Here is a 23,857-nt window from a genome sequence, read left to right on the forward strand (position 1 = left end):
AGAGGTAATCAATCAATGTTTAAAGTACACAAAATCCAAGTTTTTACACTGATCCAACATAATAGCTGTTATAGCAGGTAGCTGATTTAAAAACAAAATGAAAAGTCAAGGCAAATGAATCTGACATAACTTTCCTATGTACATATATGAATACATCACAATGACTCTCAACATCGTGCACATTCACAAGACTGGAATCCTAATCAGAATAAGATATACTCCATGTTTTTGTAAATATGTCAAAATAGGAAGACAAATTATTGCTGCTTTGTTAGAAAAAGTGTTTTGGTATGAAATATGGAACATATTTTGGTATTCAGGATCATACCATATATATCACATCATGAAAAATAGTGGAAAGATATTGATAGGAAATATGAAGTCAAATGAAATACTGATATTATGTAGTTAAGTTAAATGAAGTTAGTAATGGAGTAGCCTAGTATAAATTATATATCATGTCATGATTATTATATAATAATGAGTAATATGGTGTATTATTTATTGTTATCCTTAGAAAGTGAAACTGAACCAGAAAAATATTTTGAAAAAGATAAAAATAGTTATTCATATTAAAAAAAAATCAAGGCAAGAATACCCACAGTAGGAATTCCAGCCTAAAATGAGTTTTGTGCAAGATTAGGTTAGGTAACTTATATGGTAAGGTCTAGGTTAGCTTGGAATAAAAAAGTGGTTGTCTTACATGCAGTAAAATTGAACTCATATAACCTTGCCTTGGAGTTTACAGAAGGATTCTTTATGTTCAATTATTGTTAATAAACGCAGTTAAGTTTATCCTTCAAGAGACTTAGACCCTATTTCAATTTTATCAGTGAAGGTAACGACTATCAAATTTTAATTCTACAGTAAATTATAGGAAAGATGGATACACAAATCCAAAATTTTAACCCATACAGATTCCACAACCTTTAATGTAATTCATAATGCTTTCTTTAAACTATAAATAAAATGGTTGTAATGTATATCTTTTTGGTAATTCAATTTAATCTCCCTTTTTTTCAGTTTCTTTATCTGTTAAATATGACTAATATCAACTACTTTGTAAAACTGCTGGGGATATAGCTCGGTTGGTAGAGTACTTGCCTTGCATGCATAAGGCCCTGGGTTCTAATCCCTAACACTACACACAAAAAAAATTGTTAGGTGTTAGGAAATTTATGTAAAGTACACAATGTCAGGCATATTAATTCTTAAAATTTTAATTTTTCTGTTAAGGTTTGCTAAAAATAATTATAAAAAAACAGTTTATCAGTAAGAACAGCTGGGGGAATCTGATCAGCAGGCAGAGCTGTATAGCTGCTACTTTTCTTTAAAGAAAGATAAAAGATCTTAAAAACTACGAATATAAGATGCAACTCCATGCTCAGTTCTTTTATGTTGCAAGTCTCTGGTCTAGAGTAATCTTCAGAAAATACATACTAAAACAAACAAACAAACAAACAAAAAACCAAACCCCCAAACTAGAGGAATTTTAAGTGTATAAAAAAGAAAGGGTTGTGGCTCAGTGGTAGACAACTTGCCTCGCACGTATGAGGCACTGGATTTGATACTCAGCACCAGATAAAAATAAATAAAATGAAGATATTGTGTCCATCTACAACTAAAAAGCAAATATTTTTTAAAAAGGGGTAAAAAATGATATAAATGAGGTATTGGAAAAAGAGAATGTAATTTTGGATGAAGAAAAAGCCAGGGCAAGCTGCCATTTGGTCAGAGCTCATTCTCAGGATTCAAAGGAAAATGACAGAACATGTTTTGTTGCTGTTTTAGAATACAATATATAACAACATGTAATCAAAACAATAGCGCCAAATAATCCATGGTGTACTATCTACTAATCAAGTCAAAAAAATAAAATGGAGAAAATTCTTAAAATATTAAAAGCCAGTGTCAGTTTTACACTATAAGGCATTTGAGATCACAGAGTCTTTTATGTATTTAATCAAGTAAAATTATATCAAAGGGAAATGAAAACAGCCCATTGATTCATACAGAATTGAAGAAAGTCTTGGGCTTTATTGAAATTATCTGAAATTATTATTTAAAAATATTTGTAATAGGTTAAAAGAAATTTCTTAAATTAATGTAAAATTAAAGAACTATATTCTGAGAACAGTATTCCACATGGCAATACACGCATAAATGACTAAAAAACAAAAAAAAAGATCAGATAACAATCTTAAGATTCTTCTAAGTTTAGGTATGCTTTAAAAATTTTGGTAACTGTGATGAAGACACCACTAACAATGCAATGCAAAAGATGACAACATGCCTCTCCCAAAACAGCATAAAGGAGAGTTTTTCATGAGGCAATGATATCAACCTGAACTTTGGTTATTAAAGTGATATTAAGTCCCACAAAGGCATGGACCAAGCACAGTGCTCAGCAAAGCTGGTTGCCAGTTGAGGCACCAAGAGAAAACTGGGGTGAGTACAGAGTTGATCCATGCAAATATGCCACACAAATACATTTATTGTAGTTAAACAAAAATTAAAACAAAGTTGCTGGAACAATAGGAAGAGCTAGAAAAGGATCCTTTAAGTTAATTCATTGAACCAACAAATATTTATTAAATTCTTTTGATCACATGCTAAAGCCTTGAACCAAGACAAACAAGGGTTTCCACTTTTGTTGGGGGTGAGATGACTAATGAAAAATTATAGAAATAAAACGGTATTTTCCAGAAAGCAGGGAGTAAGACGGATATTATAGAAGGTTATGATAGAGGCAGCTCTCTTGCTATTTTAAGTTAAAAATGCAAAGGGGAAAGGGAGAGAGATCTGTCTCTTTAAAGTAAGGAGTTATGCATCTAGACATATCAAAACAGCCAACAAGCTTCCTACAAAAGGGCTAGAGATTTTATAAAAACTTCCTCTGTAACATTCTACTTCTACTTAATAGGATGCAATATATAGTACTAAAACAATTATTTCCATAGTTTAAAAAAAAATATGTGTTCTATCCAAGAAAGCTACCTGGTTGAGAAAGCTCTGGCTGAGCTATTGCATCTTCCCATTAAATAAGTAAAATAGAAACAAGGCTTTAGAAAACACAGCCGAAGGAGTATTTACCATGTTTAACAGAACTAAATTATTTTTGTACAATTTTGTTCTATCTCTGAAGCAAAGCAAAACATCCCATGCCAAATTCTTCAATAAGATTGTTTTCCAATGACAAGAACAAATGAGTACTGTTAATGACTTTCAGATTTAAAGCAATAATTCTCACATAAAACAAAATTTTCCTTAAGATTTGCCAAACTATTCCTCTCTAGACAAATTGCATCCTTGAGCTAAGAATTTTTCACTATATTGTCCAGGCTGACTACTTTTTTACTTTGGAATGCAAACTAACAGAACAGGCAATATTTCAAGGGATGAGGAGTGGGGAGCCAAGAAGACATTTTCTATTTCTTATAAGTCAATCTACACTGAATTACAGATACATTTGGCAGTATGAAAACAAGGGTTTTAGTGCAATGGTGCATATCTCTAATCCCAGTGGCTTGGGAGGCTGAGGTTCAAAGCCAGCCTCATCAACTTAGCAAGACCTTGTTTCAAAATAAAAAGGCTCAGAGTTAAGCACCTCTGGGTTCAACCCCTGGTACCGAAACAACAACAAACAACTTAAGGGTTTTATCACCACATAAACCTATACCTTTTTTTAAGCATCACAAAGAATGGTTGATTTGGATTCTTATTTTTAGCAGAAAAAAACACTATCAGTTTAGACTACCTGTCTCATGTTGAGAAAGAGTCATTACCTCTTCTCTACACATTATAGATTCTTTTGGTTGATATATTCTTTCCATAAGAATCTCTGTAGATACAAGGGATAAAGGGTAGCATTATGCAAATCTTATATACCTAAAGAAGAACAGTTTTAGAAGACACCAAATTATATAAGGAGTATTATCTTCCAAATGTCTTCAGGGCAAGGTCTATCTTATTAAATGTACAGCATCTATAAATGCTTAAATTTTTGGCAGCAGTACTAAGCCAATTTTCAGATGAGTTGGAAAGGATTCTGAAATCAAGGCAAGTTAAATTTTAAAAAATCAAGACTTAATTATAAATTAGAATAAAATAAGAAAAAGTAAATATAACAGAAAATAAGCTAAGGTTAATTAAAATCTGCATTCAACACACTTTAGTACTGAAGTTCAGGAATAAAAAAATGAACTATCTTTCTAAGATGTAAATCAAGAAGTTAAAAAGTTGTAAAAAAAAAAAAAAAAGTCTGCCTCAGTTTTTCTTGAGAAAACCAAACTGTCACCACATTAAATGATGATTTTCATGCTGGAATCTAACTAAAATAAGTCATAGTAACTTAGCTAATTTTTTTTTTTTTGAGTATTTATGCCAAATGGTCCACAATCATCTCACAATCTATATGCTTCATCACATGACAGGATAGAGATGAAACATATGAAGACTGTAAGTGTTATGGTTTGGATATGAGGTGGCCCTTAAAAGCTCTAATGTTAATGGAAGGAACACCCAGAACTGAAATGACTGGACTGTGAGAGCTGTAATGTAATCAGTCCATCATAGTTTGAATGGACTAACTGGGTGGTAACTGCAGGCGGGTGGGGTATGGCTGGAGGAGGTGGCCATTGGCGGCAAGCCCTGGAAGGGTTCATCTTTCTTAAATCCCCACCTTGCTTTCTAGTCACCATGGACTGAGTATCTTTCCTGTGACAAGCCCTTTGGCCATGATGTTCTTCTGCTTCACGTGCAGCCCAGAGTAAGGGAGTGGTGACCTTATTAAGTCATGAGAACATATAAAAACAAAGGAAACTGAAGAGGAGTCATTAGAAATCAACTGAAGACACAGAAAAGATAATCATTTTAATATTTTCTCCTAATTAATTAATTATCTGCAACTCAGTATTTCTCTGTGAGAGAACAGCTATAGTCTCTAACAGAAAAAACCTTTCTGGATTCCACTGAGCAACTTTGCTAGTGTTTCCGCCCCATCTTTCTGTGTACACATATGAGAGTGTATATAAATATACATGAGGTGTACATGCACACAAATACAGAGCTTCAAATTCTGTAATAAGTCTTCACTATGGAAAAATATAAAACAACACTCCCTGCATAGCTTAAGGGTTCATTTGTCATTTTTTCACTTTTAATAATTTTTTTCCTACAAGATAAAAATTATGGAATTCAATGAAAAGGAAAACAATCACAGGATCTGTTAGAGTTTATCATGAGAGTTTAGCAGGTGCAACTAGAGCATGTCAGGTCAAGATTTTAGGTGGCAAATTAATAGTTCTTAGGATCATGAGCCAGTTCTCCCACCTTTCTGGACTCTGATTTTCTAAATTGTAAAATAAGTATATTAAAAGATATCAAGATGACCCCATCCAGCCTAAAGAACATGGTTCTATGATCCTATGCATGCTATTTCTAGGTAAAGAGAAAAAGGTTCAAATCAATGATTTGAAAGCTAGGTATAGTAGAGCCCTTTTGGAAATAAGGATTGGCAATTCTCAGTCTAATGTTCTTAATGATATAAAAGCTTATATTCTTGTGAATTATGAAGATACTACTTTAAAAAAAAATCCTCCATTCCTCCTTTTCTCCAATTTACATTTTCATGTATGGCCACACCATGGCTATGTTAAAAAGTGGAACACATGCTGTGCAGTGGCTAACTAGGCTATTCTGCACAACATGTCCCTATTCCTACTGGACATCCCACAATGTTCTAATGAGCTCAACTTTTTTTTTTTTAAAGGCTGATACTCTATGGCATACACCCATACTCTTGAATGGGTGTATATCCATTGCCTTTGGCCCTGCTTCGTCTTCTAGTTACTGATATTGCAAAGACTTTGAGAGTCACACGGTGGGAGACTCTTAAACAGACTTCTCAATTACAGAAATAATTATCTTGAAATCCCATATGAACAGTTATATAAGAGACAAAGTAAAGATGGGGGATATGGATATAGAAAAAAACAACTGTTTATCATGTGTTTACTCTCTACTAGGATCAGACCAATTAATTTTAGTGCATGCTATGTATATACATCTGGAGTTTTTTTCCTACATATTTAATTTACACACAAATGTAAAAGGACAGCTTATTTGAGACTTCATTCAAACACCTAAAAGTGTTATTCATATTTTGTTGAAAACAGTATTATAATGCTTGTAATACAAGTCACAGTTTTTCTTGACAAGTCTAATGATGGCTAGTCCTAATAATAACCGTTTAAATAGTTTTTGTTTAAATAGTTTTTTTATTTATAAACAATGTAAGATATATAGTAAGGAGATAAATTTTTAATAATATGATATATAAAATACAGAACTGTCCCAGCACTAGGCTAAATTTCTACAGTTACATGACTCATTTTATCCAGGCAAACGATAATACCAATATACACTGAGATTTACTCTTCAGAACTCACACTGAAATATCTGTCAAGAACTTTGATCAATGTTCAGTTCATATATTAAGCTTCATTATAAACTACCATCTCATTCTTTAAAAGCATAATTAAAACACCATTTTACCATTTAGCCCATTTTGAAGAAAATGATTTTGTCTATGAAAAAACTTTAAGGGCAAAAGGCTAATTTATTATTAAAATACATTCTAAACAATAAAGCAAAAGCTTCCTTTAATCAATTTTTTTCAGCTTAGCAATCTTGCAATGATTTATTTTCAGAATACATATGCTTTTTACAATGCCTTGAATTTCATTCAAATTTCATTCAAACACACAGTGACGTAACTCACCTAAATAGGGAATGCAAGGTGTCATCTTTAAACTACTTATATAGTCTCTGAGTCTTTTGTAGTTATCTTCTTTACTCATTACATATTCTAATTTTTCAAAGGTAGTTTTGTCTTTTCGACTTAATAACTAAAAAACAAACAGAAAAGCCTAGGTTATTTACAAGTCCCGTTTTATTGTAGCAAAGATCTGAAGTTCTATTTAGTACAAATTTGGATTTTAATTTCAAAGTTATACTTTCTTTAATTACATTTTGGTAGTATACAAGTAAAACAAAATCAGGCATGTCTATTAATAACTCAAAATTATTTGAAAATATCCTTTGTATGTACATAAAATTATAAACTAAGTAGTAAATTATAGTACATTATTTCTATCTTTGCTATTCTAAATGACACAGCAATCTTGGATCACTTTCTTAATTTAAAAGATGTATTTATATTCATCTCAAATGCCCAAATATTTTAAATGACTACCCCCTCAAAATAATAAGTCATGTGTGCAGAATCATTAAGAGATACTGAATTTTATAATACAAGTCAGTTTTTCTTGATAAGTCTAATGATGGCTAGCTCTAATAATAACTGTAAAACTTATAATAAATTAAACTCACAATAGTGTTAACTAAAAGGTTCAGAAAAAAAAATATTTTTTCCATTCTAAAATAGGAACAAAATTTTTTCCTTAAACACATGAAGTTATTATTTCACTACTATGTAATAAGATTTCACCTTCATTTCATGTCAAAATACTGTTATTTAATTAATTTATTTTTATTTATATATGACAGTGGAATGCATTACAATTCTTATTACACATATAGAGCATAATTTTTCATATCTCTGGTTGTATACAAAATATATTAATACCAATTCGTGTCTTTATACCTGGACTTTGGATAATAATGATCATCACATTCCACCATCATTTCTAACCCCATGCCCCCTCCGTTCTCCTCCAACCCCTCTGCCCTATCTAGAGTTCGTCTATTCCTCTCATGCTCCCTCTCCCTATCCCACTATGAATCAGTCTCCTTATACCAAAGAAAACATTTGACATTTGTTTTTTTTGGAATTGGCTAACTTCACTTAGCATTATCAAAATAGAAAATATTGAAAGCATCGACAAATTTCTAGAGTCATATAATTTGCCCAAATTGAATCAGGATGATATACACAATTTAAACAGATCAATTTCAAGTGATGAAATAGCAGATGCCATCAAAAGTCTACCAACCAAGAAAAGCCCAGGATTGGACGAATAAATAGCTGAGTTCTATAAGACCTTTAAAGAAGAACTAATACCAATACTCTTCAACTTATTTCAGGAAATAGAAAAAGAGGCAGGATACTTCCAAACTCATTCTATGAGGCCAATATCACTCTGATTCCAAAACCAGGCAAAGACACATCAGGAAGGAAGGAAGGAAGGAAGGAAGGAAGGAAGGGAGGGAGGGAGGGAGGGAGGGAGGGAGGGAGGAAGGAAGGAAGGAAGGAAGGAAGGAAGGAAGGAAGGAAGGAAGGAAAATTCAGGCCAATATCTCTAATGAACATAGATGCAAAAATTCTCAATAAAATTCTGGCAAATCGAATACAAAAACATATCAAAAAGATCATGTATCACGATCAAGTGGGATTCACCCAGGGATGCAAGGTTGGTTTAACATATGGAAATCAGTTAAGTATAATTCATCACATCAATAGACTTAAAGATAAAAATCATATGATCATCTCTCAATAGACGAAGAAAAAGCATTTGACAAACTACAGCACAGCTTTATGTTCAAAACATTAGAAAAACTAGGGATACACAGGAAAATATTTCATCATCATAAAGGCTATCTACACTAAGCCCCAGGCCAGCATCATTCTAAATGGAGAAAAACTGAAGGCATTCCCTCTAAAAACTGGAACAAGACAGGGATGTCCTCTTTCATCACTTCTATTTAATATAGTTCTTGAAACACTGTTATTTTATATTGTGTAAAACACTTCCACCTATACAATTCTCATCTAATTCTATAAGTTTAACAAGAAAGTCTGAGTATCGGAGATGAGGAGTTTGAGATTCAAAGGTGATCACAGGGTTTGCAAATAGTAGAATATATTAATGTTCTCAGTCATCCATTCACGAAGATGTCTGTTCCTATTTTTCAGGGTCTCAAAGACAGGTTCTAGACATAAAGTATTCTGATACCTAATCCACTACACTTTCTAGTATTACAAATAGTACAGGTGGGATCTGTTTTTCATACTCAAAGATGCAGATTAACTGCTAATTATCTCTACCAAAGAAATGAACAGTATCCCTCTTTAAAATATAATTCAAAGAGCCCTTTGCTATAACGTCTTAGATATTCTATGGTCTAAAACAGCAGTTTTACAATCTTCCCCTGGGCCCACCTGAACACACTTTGATTAGCATTCTCCAGATTGGGTGTGAACCCCTGCTTGCTACCATCCTTTTCTCATGCATAACAAGCAGTCAGATACACAAAACAGGGAATATTGTAGGGATGACAATAAACCTATCTTCTTTTTCCTACATCAATTATTCAAAAACTTTGGTACAATATCAAGAGAAATAAGTTACTTGAATTCTTAATTCATCTTGCCACATCTGAAAACTAAAATTATAGTAAAGTATATAAATAACATATTTTGCAATTTCAGAATAGATAAATAATCAGATTATAGGATTTCATCTGAGATGTGATAGAATCATTCAAAAGAATAATAAATATAAAGAATTAATTAGGGGCTGGGGTTGTGGCTCAGTGGTAGAGCACTCGCCTAGCATGTGCAAGGCCCTGGGTTCGATCCTCAGCACCACATAAAAATAAAGATATTGTGTCCAATACCTTTATTGTGTCCAATACCTTTTAAAGGTATTTACAACTGAAAAATAAATATTTATTTTAAAAAAAGAATTGATGTTAACATAGGTAATTTCTCTAGTGGTAGTTCAAACTTGATATAACTATGAAGTTTTGATTATTTTATGTTTATTATACTGTCAATTCACTATATTCTCCCCCTCCAGGAGCAAAAAGGGTGGAGAAGGTCAAAGTACTTCCCAATATTCCACCTCAACATGATTTTGGTTCCATCTTCTTTTGGCCAACAGTAGGGCAGATGGGGGCAAACTCTTCATGCTTTCATTGATGAAAAAGGAGACCACAGATTTCCAAATGTTTCTGGTTAGATCTCTATAACACCTTAATATCACCATCTGCCTGCTCATGTCAATCACCAATACTTTCAGATTACCCCTCATCCCCTTCATATGCCTTCCCATACAATACGTATGCATGTGTGCATTTGCCTAGGTAAGCATTTTTTTAAATCTTGGCCTTGGGTGCAGATTATAATTCTTCGGTTATGAAACTCAATTATCGTTTGCCCCTGGTATGACTTTGTTAGTTTAATTTTTAAGTTTTATAACAAACGTACATGTATCACCTTTCTATATAAGAACCATATACCAGTAACATTAACATTTTGTATTTTATATTCTAGTCTTTCATTCATCTGACAATGATTTAAGAAAATAGTATAGAGGCTTATATTAATTTTTTCCTCCAAACTGATACCTGCTCCAATTAATAAACAGTCCTTGTTTCCTCACTGATTTACAGTGCTGTCATATGTCAGAGTTCTAAAGCAAGGATTTATTTCTATGATCTTTCTTCTGTTTCATTTGAAGATATACACTGTTCAAATTATACAATAATCTTGAAATTGGTGAGACCAAGTGCCCATGTCCCTAACCCCCATTTTTTTCAGTAATGTCTTGGCTCTTTCTAAATCTGTGCAACTCCATATAATTTTATAACCAATCATTTCCCTCCCCAGAATTATTAGTTTATAAATGAGAAAATAAAATTTTATATATTCAAGGTGTAGAATGTGTTTTGACATGCGTATATTGTAAAATGATTATCAAGCTATTAATATACCCATCACCTCATGTAGTTACCTTTACATATGTATAAGTAAGAACATTTACGATCTTAGCAAATTTGAACTATACAATATAGAATTATTAGCTATAGTCACCTTGTTGTATATTAGATCTCCAAAACTTACTCTACATAACTGCCACTTGGTACCTATTGCCCACCTTCTACTTTCTGCTTCATCTTTAGATTACACACGCGAGATACAGTATTTCTCTGAATCTGGCTTATTTCACTTAGGATAATGTTCTTCAAGATCATCTAAGCTACTGCAAATGACAGAATTTCCTTCTTTTTTAAGGCTGAATGGTATTCCACTATGTACATATATCATATTTTATCCATTCATTCGTTAACCCTTGGTTGCTTTCATATCTTGGCTTTTGTGAATAATGCTGCAATGAACATGCAAAGTGTAGATATCTCTTTGAGATATTGATTTCAATTCCTTTGCATATATACCTACTAGTTTAATTGCTGGATGTTATGGCAAATTTATTTAAATTCTGAGGCACCTCCATGCTATTTTACCTAATGACTATCACAACTTGCATTCCCACCAACAGTGTACAAGTGTTCCTTTTTCTCCACACCCTAACATTTATTATCTCTTGTCTCTGATTATCACCATTCTAACATGTATGCAGTGACATGCTGTGGTTTTGATGTGCATTTACCCTGATTTGTAATGTTGAGTACTTTCTCATATACCTGCTGGTCATTTATGTCTTTTGAAAAATGTCAATTCAGATCCTTTTGCCCATTTTTATTATTTTTTAGTTATAGATGGACAGCATACCTTTATTTTATCTGTGTATTTTTTATGTGGTGTTGAAGATCGAACCAAGTGCCTCCCATGCCCAAGGCAAGCGCTCTGCCACTGAGCTACAGTCCCAGCCCCCTTTTGCCCATTTTTAAATAGGTTGTTTTCTTCCCCTTGCATTAGATTTTTGGACTATTAACCCCTTAGTAGATGTATGTGCAGCAAACATCCTCTCAATTCTGTAGACTCTCTCTGCACTGTGGATTGTCTTCTTTGCTGGGTAGCAACCTTTTAGTATGATGCAGCTTCATTTGTCTATTTTTGTTTTGGTTGATTGTACTTTGTTGCCTAGATAATGATTTTTTGAATATAGGATTATATGGGGTCTTAACATCAATGTCAGGAAGCTTTTCTTCCATCCCCCTGCATGCCCCCCAAGTAGTTTTATAGTTTTAGGGCTCACATTTGTTAAGAATTGAATCTTTTTTTTATGTTTTTTTTTTTAAATATGGTCTTTAGGATCGAACCCAGTATCTTGCCCATGCTAGGCAAGCGCTACAACTTTTAAGTTTTTAATCCATTTTATTTTTGTACATGATGTGAGATAAGGATCCAATTTCTTTCTTTTGCATTTGGATAACCAGTTTTCTAACACCATTCCTTGAAAAGACTATCCTTTCCCTATACTACATTGAGGCACTTTGTCAAAGATCAGTTGACTGCGTATATTGTAAAATGATTATCAAGCTATTACTATCTATTTTATTTTAATCTTTATTTTGTTCCATTCATCTGGATGTTTTTATACTATGACACACTGCTTTTTAATTGACAGAAATAATAAATATTGTCATTTATAGCACTATGTTTTGAAGTATACATACACTGTAGAATGATTAAATCTGGCCAGCTAACATTGTTTTGATAACTGTAACTTTGTAGTATATTTTGCCTCCACCTTTGTTTATGCTTAAGAATGCTTTGGCTATTCTGGGATTTTTATGACTCTATACGAATTTTAGAATTATTTTTTCTATTGCTATGAAAAGTGTCACTGGAATTTTGATGGGGATTGTACTGAATCTACAGATCCCTTTAGGTATTATAGACATTTTAACAAGATAAATTCAACCACAAACACAGGGTACTTTCCATTTTTATGTATCTTCTTTTCTTTCTTCAACATTTTAAAGTTTTGAGTGTACAAATATTTTTACCTCCTTGGCTGAATTTATTCAAGTATTTTGTTCTTTTGGATGTGACTATAAATGAGATTATTTTTTCTTAATTTTTCAGATAGTTTGTTATCAGAATACAGAAAAATATTGGATCTCTGTATATTGATTTTGTATCTTAGAATACTACTGAATGTGTTTATTAGGTCTAACAGTTATCTGATAGAGTCTATAGAATTTTCTATCTGTAAGATCATTTTACCTCCTCAGACTGGGATTTTGATTCATGTTGCAGATAATTTATATATATCCAGGGAGAACTGAATCTTTAAATTTTCCTTTCCCAAACATGGGATGTTGCTTCATCTTCTATGGTTTTATAATTTTCTGTTACATAGATCTTACACATTTACAAATTTTTTTGTTTCTTCTGTTGATATTATAAAATGTGTCCTCTTAAATGATGCTTTTGAATTGTCTGAAATGTAACCCATTTTGTATATTATTCATATATTCAGCCACCTTAATAAACCCTATTTTTTTTAACCTGTGGTACAACAGGAATAACATAAAATTGACTCTTTTAACCATTTTTAAGTGTGTAATTCAGTGGCATTGATTACATTTGCACTGTTATTACAACCAGAACGTGTTCATTTTCTCAAACTGAACACTTAGTCAGATTTCTGTCACTGTGAGATTATCAACCTAAAGAATGGAAAGATTTATTTTTGGCTTCAGTCCATCATTGCTTGGCTCCTCTGTTTTCGGGGCTTGCAATGAGGTAGAATATCATGGTGGGGGGAAGATGTGGCCAGTTTTGTAAGTTAGCTGCTAACTTACTTTTTTACCAGAAGCCAGAGAGAGAGACAGACAGACAGACACCGACAGATACACACAGACCAGAGACCCAATATCCCCTGCAAGGGCACATTTACAACTTCTTCACAAGGTCCCACCTACTAAAGTTTCCATCATTTCCCAACAAGGCCACATGCTACCAACCAAGGCTTCACAGAGCATTTAAGAATCAAACCAGGGCTGGGGCTGGGGCTTAGTGGTAGAGCGCTTGTCTCGCATGTGTGGGTTCAATTCTTAGCACCGCATTAAGAAAATAAAGATATTGTGCCCATCTGCAGCTAAAAAACAAACAAATATAACATTCTGTCTCTTGTTCCCAAAGGCTTATGTCTATCTTATAATGCAAAATGTATTTAGACCATCTGCAAGAATCCCCAAAGTCTCAACAGTTCCAGTATTGCTCAAAAGTCCAAATCCAAAGTCTCCTTAGAAATTCAATGCAAACTCTTAGATGTGAGCCCCTGTAGAAATCAAAAAACAGGTCACATGCTTCTAGATATAATGGCTCAGGGTAAACATTCATTCTAAAAGGGAGCAGTAAGAAAACAGCAAAAAAGAATTGGATCAAAACAAGGCTGAATCCCAGCAGGGAAAATATTAAACCCTCTAGCTCCATGTCTGGCACCAAGTATACAGTGGCATGGTGTGAGCTGTAGCCTTCCTGGCTGTAACACAGATGGCCACTCTTTTGGGAAAACTCTGCTCACTGTCCTTAGTAGCATTCCATGCTTCTGGCACCTCTGACTTCCTATGGTCTCTACTGCAGCCTCAGCCTCCCACAATGGCATGCACTGTCCTGTTGGGGTCTGTTATAGGGACTCTAACCCTGCCACCTTTGCCTGGCCTCAGATTTTCCTTTGAAATCTCAGCAGAAGCCTCCATGACTTCCATTCTGAATGTCTGCAAAACCAACATTACACAGTTGATACCAAAGTCTGCCACTGCTGCAAGCTCTTCCAGGTATACCTGGGTATACTACTGCTGCAGCCCCCAAGTACCTAGATGGCTGAACAAGGCAATTGAATTGGGACTTCATGAGTATAGTCTTCACCTTCACTGTTCATTTTCCTATTACCATTCTGGGCTTCTGAGCTCCTTTACTAGAATCACTCATTATGTTTTGCTTACAATGTACGAAGCTTTCTCTAGGCTGCTTCTCCAAACCTTTCCAAATTCTCTTCCAGAATTCCCTAGGAGCCCTGTGTGAGCAAGGCTCCTCAGGAGTCCTCCAAAAAATGCTTTGACCCAGTAGATGGGTGTGATCTTGATGATTCCTGAGATGACCTCAAGGTATCATTTCTATTGACCAGGTGCAAAGTACCTGGCTTTTTTTTTTTTTTTTTTTTTAATGGCACCAATGTCTTAGGTAACCATACAAACTTAAACACATTTCTTTTCTGGTCACACTGCAAGCTTTTCAAAACTTTTCACTCTCCCTTTTGCTCCCCATTCCATATTCATACTATTGCCTGAATGCTGTGCTACCTTGAAATTTCCTCTGCCAGATAAACCAGTCTGTTTGTAGGGACTCTAACCCTGCCACCTTTAAACTCAGCCTCCCACAAAGTCTCAGGTCATGGACAAAATATAGACAGGCTGTTCCATGCCAGAATGTAACACAAACAGCCACTAGTCCAATTCCCAATAAAGTCCTCATTTCCATCTGAAACCTCATGAGTATAGTCTTCACCTTCACTGTTCATTTTCCTATTACCATTCTGGTCTTCTGAGCTCCTGTATCAGAATCACCCATTATGTTTTGCTTACAATGTTCCAAGCTTTCTCTAGCCTGCTTCTCCAAACTTTTCCAAATTCCCCTCTAGAAACCAATTCTAAAGGCCTTTCTAAATCACATAAGCAGATATAGTCATAGCAATGACCCCAATTCTCAGCTATGTTAGTCAGCTTTCCTTTGCTTTACAAATACCTGAGATAAACCTACCCACCCCCCCTTTTTTTGTGGTGCTGGGGATTGAACCCAGGGCTTTGTGCATGAGAGGCAAGTACTCTACCAACTGAGCCATATCCCCAGCCCTAAACCTATTCTTATGGAGAAAACAATTAATCTTGGCTCATTTTTTCAATCCATGATCACTTGGCCCCGTTGCAAAGCAAAACGTCATGATGGGGAGTAGAGTGTAGGGCAAAGCTGCTTACCTCATGGCAGCCAGGAAGAAAGACAGACAGAAAGGAGCCACGGTCCCAATATTTACCTTTTGAGGGCACCCGCCCAATGGCCTAACTTCTTTCCATTAGGTCCTACCTCCTAAAAGTTCCACTACCTCCCAAGAGCACCATTATCTGGGGACCAAGGCTTTAACACCTGAACTTTGGGGACCATTCAAATCATAACAACTCTATACCGAGTAAACAATTACTCCCTGTTTGCATCTTTCCCAGTCACTAGTAACTAGTACTCTGCTCTCTGCCTCTATAAATATGATCATGCTAGGTCATGTAGAATATATAAGTAGAATCAATCATATTTGTCCTTCTGTATCTACTCATTTCACACAGCATAAATCTGCAAGGATCATCCATGTTGTAACATGTTGCAGAATTCCATTCTTTTTAATGCCAAATAATATTCCATTATACATATATATGACATTTCATTCATTTATTCATCCCTTTACAGATGTTTGGGTCGTTTCTACTTAAAATGTTACTATGATCACAGATACAAAGATATTTATGTTTTTGCTTTCCATTATTTTGGGTATATACTCAGAAACTAACTGCTTAATCACAAGGTAATTCTGTTTAGGAGAAATTTAATTGTTTTCAATCATGTTTTATCTGTAGTTTGAGTTTTCTATAGATGAGTAAATTATAATATGATAAATAAAATTCCCCCTATCTATTCCTTTCAGGAAAAACAGTTTCTTTTATTTTATTATGCTAGCTAGGATCTCTATGTTGAAAAAAAAAATAATGAAAATGTACATCTTAAAAAAAAAAAAAGAAAATGTACATCTTTTCCCTTGATGCTATGGAGAATGCTCCAATATTTCCCCTATTATAGGATGTTTTAGACTTTTTGGTACATTCTCTTGTTCAGTTAAAAAACAAAACAAAAACCTTCAATTCTTCAGTCATTAAAATTTTTTAACACAAATAGGTTTTTTTAACCCAAACAAGCTTTATTTATTCTCTAACTTGACCTAGTCACTCCTCCAAACCTTTCCAGCTATACTCTCTGAAACTCTTGGTCCTCTGCAAGTCTTAACCTTTCCTCAAGTTTCTTGTAAATTGAGCTTGGAGGTAGGTAGACATAATCCTACTACTTGCTCTTCACAGTCTCTTCCAGTTTATTATTCCACTTTCTTCCCTAAAATCCTCTGCCATCTATTAAGTTCAAGGCACTAGTAGATCAGTGCTCTCCAATACAATGCCACTAGTTAACATGTGACTATGGAGCACTTGCAACCTGGCCAGTATAGCTGAGGAACTGAATTTTTATTTTAATAATTAATATTTAATAGCAACATGGACTAGTGGCTATTATGCTAGATAATACTACATAAGATGTCAACACATTAATGTCACTCATTTACCTACTGTTATTTTCCTATGTTCTGAAGACTTTATTAGAGAAAAAAGATCCTATGAAACAGTATTATCCTTATCATCAATCTTAGTGATTGTAATATTCAGAGATGATACTCCCAATACCCTGGTGTCTCAGTTTCTTGACCTCTCTCATCCTCCAATGATCTTACCTTCATCACTTTTATCTTCCATTCCTTTTGTCATCTTGAATTGAGTAATTATCTGATACCACTAGGACTTGAAATCCAGTGGCTACATTAACTTTTTACTGTTTATTAACTCCATCCTTTTACTTGGCTTGGTTTCCTTCAAGACAAGTCTTGAAGACTCCCTCTTTCATCTCTTGCACTATCCTGGAGCCCTCTGGTACAGAGTTGAAAAATCTCAACTCTGATTAGATTCAATTCTTAGCCCTACTCCTGATTTAAGCTGAGCACATGAACCTAGTTGAAGAATACATAACTTTGTTGACTGGTTTCACTTTATCAAAAATCTCATGTATATTCTTCATAAAGGCCTATCAAATCTATTATGTTCTCCTACTTACTATGACTTCACTCTATTGGATGTAACTTTCATTTCCCTTTCTCTTTGTTCAACCTATCACCACTTCTTCCTCAAAATTCTCAGACCTTGCTTCTTCTATTTCTGAAGAACCAATGCAATCAGAAGAATGCCTACAGAATCCCACAATACAATCTATCAAATGACCTGCATTTGTAACCAAATGCATCCCTTTTCTTTCAGTTAAAGTGGACAAACTATTCCTGTTACACTATAGTACCGGACTTAATTTATTTTCATCTATTCAAGAATAATGTTGTGTTGGAGTAACTGTTCTTTGTCTTGTGGTTTTCCCCATTCTACTATGTCATTTCCACCAGCATTAAAACATACTGTCATGAATCCCATTTCATAAACAAAACACTTCACCTCACATCTTTCGTCTTTTACTCCTCCCGAGTTACTACCCGATTTCTTTGCAGCATAATTTCTCTCAGTCCTTTACAGCAAAATCACTAAAAAAATGCACCACTTTTTCGCCACCATTCCCTCAAATCTAATCAATTCTTCACCTCACAACCAGAGTTAAACCAATTTTGGCAAAGTCACCAATCCTCTGTAATTGCTAGATTCAATGGGTATTTCAAAGCTCTCACTTTATTCAATTTATTGTCAGCATTTGGCAAAGGTGATCAATCTTTCTTAAAACAAGTGTTTAGTATGACCGTGGAAAACTCCTACCTATAATTTCCTTTGCTGATTCAAATATCTGTACCTTGAAGTGTGTCCCAGGGTTTTCATCTGTGCTCATTCTTTAGGTGATTCCATCTAGCTCTGATGACCACAGTATCTCTCTGCGCCCAACAGTCCTTCAGACTTGTATATCCAACTGACTTTATGGATTTTTGTCTGTTTACTTTTTTAGTAGCTGGTTCCAATTGCTCCTTTCCCCAAGATTGTCAGCCACTAACTTCCCCTTCCATACTTTTTTATTGGTGCCTTTTAGTTGTACATAATGGTGGGATTTGTTGTCACATATTTATACAGGCATGCAACAGAACAATATAATTTAGCCAATATTGTTACCCAGTATTTCCACTTTCCCTCCTTTTCTTTCTTCCCCTGGTTTCTTTCCTATATTCTATTGATCTCCATTCAATTTTCATAAGATCCCTCCACCTTTCTTTTTTTTCCCCTAATTTCCCACATGTCACAAGGATGTTTATCAATTCAAACACAGTATGTGCTGAATAGAGTCATACCCTGTACACTTTATAGCTCTCTGAATATGAGCAAATAGCATTTCTGCTATGTGATTCAATGTCATCTCTCTGAACTCATCTCCTAGCCACTAATCCTAGGCTTAGCCCACTGTGTCACAATGATTGCCCTGCTATTCTTTGAACATATCTTTGACTTTTTACTTGTTATCATACTCTACTTGAAATTCTCAACTCCCATATATCCACATAAATGGCTTCCTTAATTCCCCAAAGCATTTATCTGCTATAGTTTAGACCTGGAATGTCTCCAGAAGGCCCACATGTCAAAGGTTTGGTCCCCAGCCCAAGTCCTGGGAGGTGGTGGAACATATAGGAGGAGGATAAGTAGAAAAGGAGAAAGTTAGGTCACCAGGGGTATATCCTTCAAGGGAATATTGGGACCCCAGCCCCTTCCTGTCTCTATTTGCTTCAGGTCACTATGATGTGAGCATCCTGCTCTACCATGTGCTTTCAACTTCTGAGTTGAAATAAACCTTTTCTCCTTCAAGTTGATTATCTCAGTGATGGAAAGCTAACTCTACCCACCTGTCACCTATGAGAATTGACTTTCTATATTATATAAACAGTGTTGTCCTGCTTTCCTTTCTATCCTGTTTACTTCAGAGCACTTTATCCCTATGATATATCATTTACTTAGTCATAGTTTATCTTTCTTAAGTAGAAGGTAAGCTGTAGAAGAATGAGACTCTGTATTATTTGGGCAATTAGTGCCTAACACAGTATAAAATATTTTAAAATTTAGGGTTGAGGTTATGGCTTGGCGGTAGCACACTTGCCTGGCATGCGTGAGGCACTGAGTTTGAGTTTTAGCACCACATATAAATAAATAAATATTAACAAAATGTTTAAAAAATACTTTAAAATTTAATACAAACACCAAAACTTCATTTCAGATTAATGTAGTTGTTAGCAAATAAAATAAGTCTTCCATGCAAATACATGAGGGATAAAAATATCAGGGGGGAATAAAAATTAACTTGAAGGAAATATATCTCATTTCTAAACTATAGTAGAAGTCAAGAGTATAATGCTTTATCCTAAACCTTTAAGGATGGAACTCATAATTGTATATTGATAAGCATTTCCATTAGTCCATGAAATTCAAATTTTAAGAGAATGAAGGCCATAATTAAAACTTTTTATCCAGGTGTTCTTATAACTAAAAAGGATAAGTTCTTCCACACTGTTTTTCTAATACAGAAATCCACCTGGTTTTTGTAAGAAAACATCTGATTCTTCAAGTACTAGGAAAGGCAAAAGCAGCACTTGGCTAAGTAAAACCAAAGTGATATTTTAATAACAAAAAAGTTTTTAAAGTCAGGTCTTTAAGCATGAGACCTTTAAAACACATTAATCCTTTGTAAAAACATGGAGCAGACTCTAAACAAAATCACTGGTCTTAACATTAAATAGTACTGAATATAAATACATTTAATTCAATCTAAAATATTACATGTATAAAATTTAAATTAAAAATACTTGAAAAGACTGAGTACAGAATCCAAAATCATGCAAAGACGAAGATAAACAAATTTGCAGATGTCAAAAGTTTAAACTGTAACCTTGTCAATGTAATAGAACCAAAAACGATTAACACAACATCATCAGAACATATAGTAATATCCTATTAGTCCATGTTTACCATCAGATTTTCCATTAATCCTAAAGAAAAAAACCATAAAGATTGTGACTAAAAAAATAATGGCAATTGAAAACAGTAAATTTAGATTTTTCCTCAAACTTACCAAAATCATAATCTTTACATGATTAAATGCCATTTTGTCTTTATACTTTCCCATTGGCAAATATGAAACACTACATTAAAGATACTTAAAGAGGATACAAAAATGATTCTCTAAAGAGAAGAAACCAAAGTATCAAACTGTAGTCTATCCACAAATTACCTCATAAATCTGGTCAATCACTTAAGGAGAGGAAAATCCAGGTTTCAAAGAATAAAGTACAAAGTAATTTAAAATTCTTATCTATTTAATATTAACCTTTCTAAGAACTACAAAAGAAATTAATATATCTTTACCTCCCACAGGAAATCTAACATTCATTAATTAAGGGAGAATACTCACCGCCCATGTTTTCGTCAACCTGAAAATTGGGGCACTCTGTAAGCCAGAAACCACTGCCATGAGGGCATGAAGGTTATTCAGCTCATATAGTTTCTGAAGATTTAAGAAAAGGGGGAAGAATGGACAAGAAATTTAAAAGCAAATACAAGAAAAATAAAGATTAGAAAATACAATGTAGACAGGTGGTAATGTTCCAGGATTTACTACCCATACTCCTGTGATCTGTATTTAGAGTACCTACTCTGTTTACAGTAGATTGTTTTCAGCCCATAAAACAACTTCCATGTTTAACCCTCATATTGTCCCCAAGCACTGGGAATAAATCTGTCTCTAAAAGGCAGATTTAAATGTATTTAAAAAACGACAGTTATGGTTCAGTATCAAGTTTACCTGGTATGAACACATACTCCGACTCTAGCAGAAAACTCATTCCTTACACTGAAATATTACTAAGCCTTTGCTTTGTGTTCCAAATTTTAAGAAAGTTTCTACTCAGGATGTTCATCATGTTTCCTGCCCATTATTCCAGATCTCCTCAATTTCTTACTTCTTCCTAAAACGCCAGATCCTTTGTTTCTCATTCATTTTATAGGGTGCATACAGAAAATGCCTATCAACTCTAGGTTCTATTCATTTGCCTAGAGATTTAACATTTATTCTAATTTGCCTGATAGCATTTTGTCATACTTCCTGATAAAATTTCAAAAGTCCTGTCTTAAAATTTAGTCATTTTGGAACAGTTCTATCTCTGTTACCAGGTAAGCCCAGATCTAGAAAATGCTGTGGGTAGGATATTTAAATAAAAACCCAAAGAAAACAAATAAAAACAAAATAAAAAACATAAAACAGAATATATATCTTTACACAGAAAGGTAATTTAACCTAGTTCGGAAACTATCCATTCAATAGCGTATGTGAAGCATTTACTATAGATTAGGCACCACGTTCAACTCTCCATATGAATAAAAAAGATTTATAAGGAAAAGAACCCCTCTCTCAGTTTCTAGCATTGTGGCATGCCCTACAAATTTTAGACTTACCAGCTCCTATAATCTCGTGAGCAATTCTAAAGATCTCTTCATACACGTTTATATTGAGTGTTATTAGTTCTGTCTTTCTAGAGGACAGTGACTGACACAATCTACCAAAAGAAGAGTCAGACCTGCTAGTTTTATAGCAAACTGAATACAGAGTGCAGAGTCAGAATATAGCAACTTTAGAGTGATGAGAAAAAAATCAATTATGAATTAGGGCTTGGGAAAAAGGCAAAGGCTGTCAAATATAACTCAAGGCCTGAAACTGAAGAATTAAATGATTATTTGATGAGAAAGCTAGGGTATGTTTGATGGGAAAAAATTGGTGATTTTCAGTGTAACATATATTCTGTTTTTAAAAATATGTAATTAAAAAATCGGAAAACAATAATGGAAATCCAGAATCTATGAGAAAAGTCATTAATTTCTACTAGCTAAAAAAATTATTTATCTGACTTATCACAAAGAATGATAATTTTATGACACTTCTGCAAAATATCATCTTTGTAGAAGGCTAGCTCTGCCACCTAGTGCCACAGAATTGTTGCCACACACTCGAGGAAAACATGGGAAGAGTCATGCCTTACAGTAGCTATGAACAGGGTATTCTCACCTTATTCTATCTTCTTTCATTCATGGGTGAGTTAATTCATGTATTTATTATAAAAATCATGAACAATGAGTTTGGCTACAATTACCATAGTTCTTAGTGAACTTAATATAAATCTGGAGTTGCTTCAGGTTTATCTCACTATCCTCTTTAAATTCTGAGTATCCATGAAATCAATACTCCATTACTCCTGCTATATATATATATATTGTCTATGTCACACAATCACTGCTCAGTTAACATATTTGGGAACATCACATACACTATTTTTTAAAGTCATTCTCCCCATGGCTGGCAGGGGTTGATCTATTTCAGAAGCAATTCTGTTTTTACCTACTCTATAATATATGGCTTTCTCCATCACCTTCAGAATAGTCTCATATTTCATAAATATCATAATCTGACCTCTGTCTACTTATCCAGTGATACAGACCATTCAATTTTGCTTACTGAGAGAGAATGAATATAAAACGGGAGGAAAACAAGAGAAATAAAGGAAAAGGCAGAGAAAATAAGCATTCAATCAAAAAACTGACATATTATTCAACAGGTACTATTTTCCAGTATCAATAAAACAGTAAATAAAGTATTACCAGCAAATTCTGACTAAAAACATTTGTGAATAGTTGAATTCAGAATAAAAACAAGTTTTTCTTACCTTAGCAGTTTTAATATAGTGGCTTAAAACTTCTGCTCTAATTTTTAATGTTTGAGCATGAAGAATCTCTCTTACAACCCAAAAGCTTACCTGTAAATAAAAATTAAAAACTGCTGAAGGGCAAGATTATTACTTGCTAGGATCAAATTAATGATGAAAACTACTTGATGAACTTCCTACATTGGCTTAAAAAACAATGCTTTTTTAATGCCCTTGATTACTTTTTTAATGCCCTTGATTACTTATATATACACAGCCAATCTTCAAATATTATACACTCTTTATACACAAAAATACAGATGTGAGTGTGCAAAGACATAAAAATATCATTAATTAATGAAAGTTTATACAAAGTTTTTGGGAAAAGAGATAAGAGAATGCAAAATGAAACTACATAAATACAATTTTTTTGCTGTAGTTTAAAATATTTTGGCAGAATTAGGTTAAGTTTTAAAATCAGACATTGTAGAAGACACTTTACTAATAGTATGTTTTTCTGTGGTTATATAATCCTACACTGTCATTTGTTTAAACTAATCAGAATTATAAGAAGTGAAGGTTCCCAAGTATTTTTCTTTTTATGATTAGAACAAAAT

General features: G+C 33.8%; 1 protein-coding gene across 2 annotated transcripts in view; it reads right to left on the reverse strand.

The window, feature by feature from the left end:
- The window catches only part of Ralgps2 (Ral GEF with PH domain and SH3 binding motif 2), a 163,893-nt gene that overhangs the window by 71,946 nt on the left and 68,090 nt on the right, over positions 1-23,857 (reverse strand). For both annotated transcript variants that reach the window (XM_076831943.2, XM_076831944.2), the window contains exons 6-8: positions 23,262-23,351; positions 20,960-21,052; positions 6,782-6,908 (exon numbers count right to left, since the gene is read on the reverse strand). In XM_076831943.2, coding sequence (XP_076688058.1) covers positions 6,782-6,908; positions 20,960-21,052; positions 23,262-23,351 — 310 coding nt within the window. The remainder of the gene's footprint in view (positions 1-6,781; positions 6,909-20,959; positions 21,053-23,261; positions 23,352-23,857) is intronic.

The sequence above is a fragment of the Callospermophilus lateralis genome, chromosome 13 (genome assembly GCF_048772815.1).
Source record: "Callospermophilus lateralis isolate mCalLat2 chromosome 13, mCalLat2.hap1, whole genome shotgun sequence".
In the NCBI taxonomy this organism is placed as follows: domain Eukaryota; kingdom Metazoa; phylum Chordata; class Mammalia; order Rodentia; family Sciuridae; genus Callospermophilus; species Callospermophilus lateralis.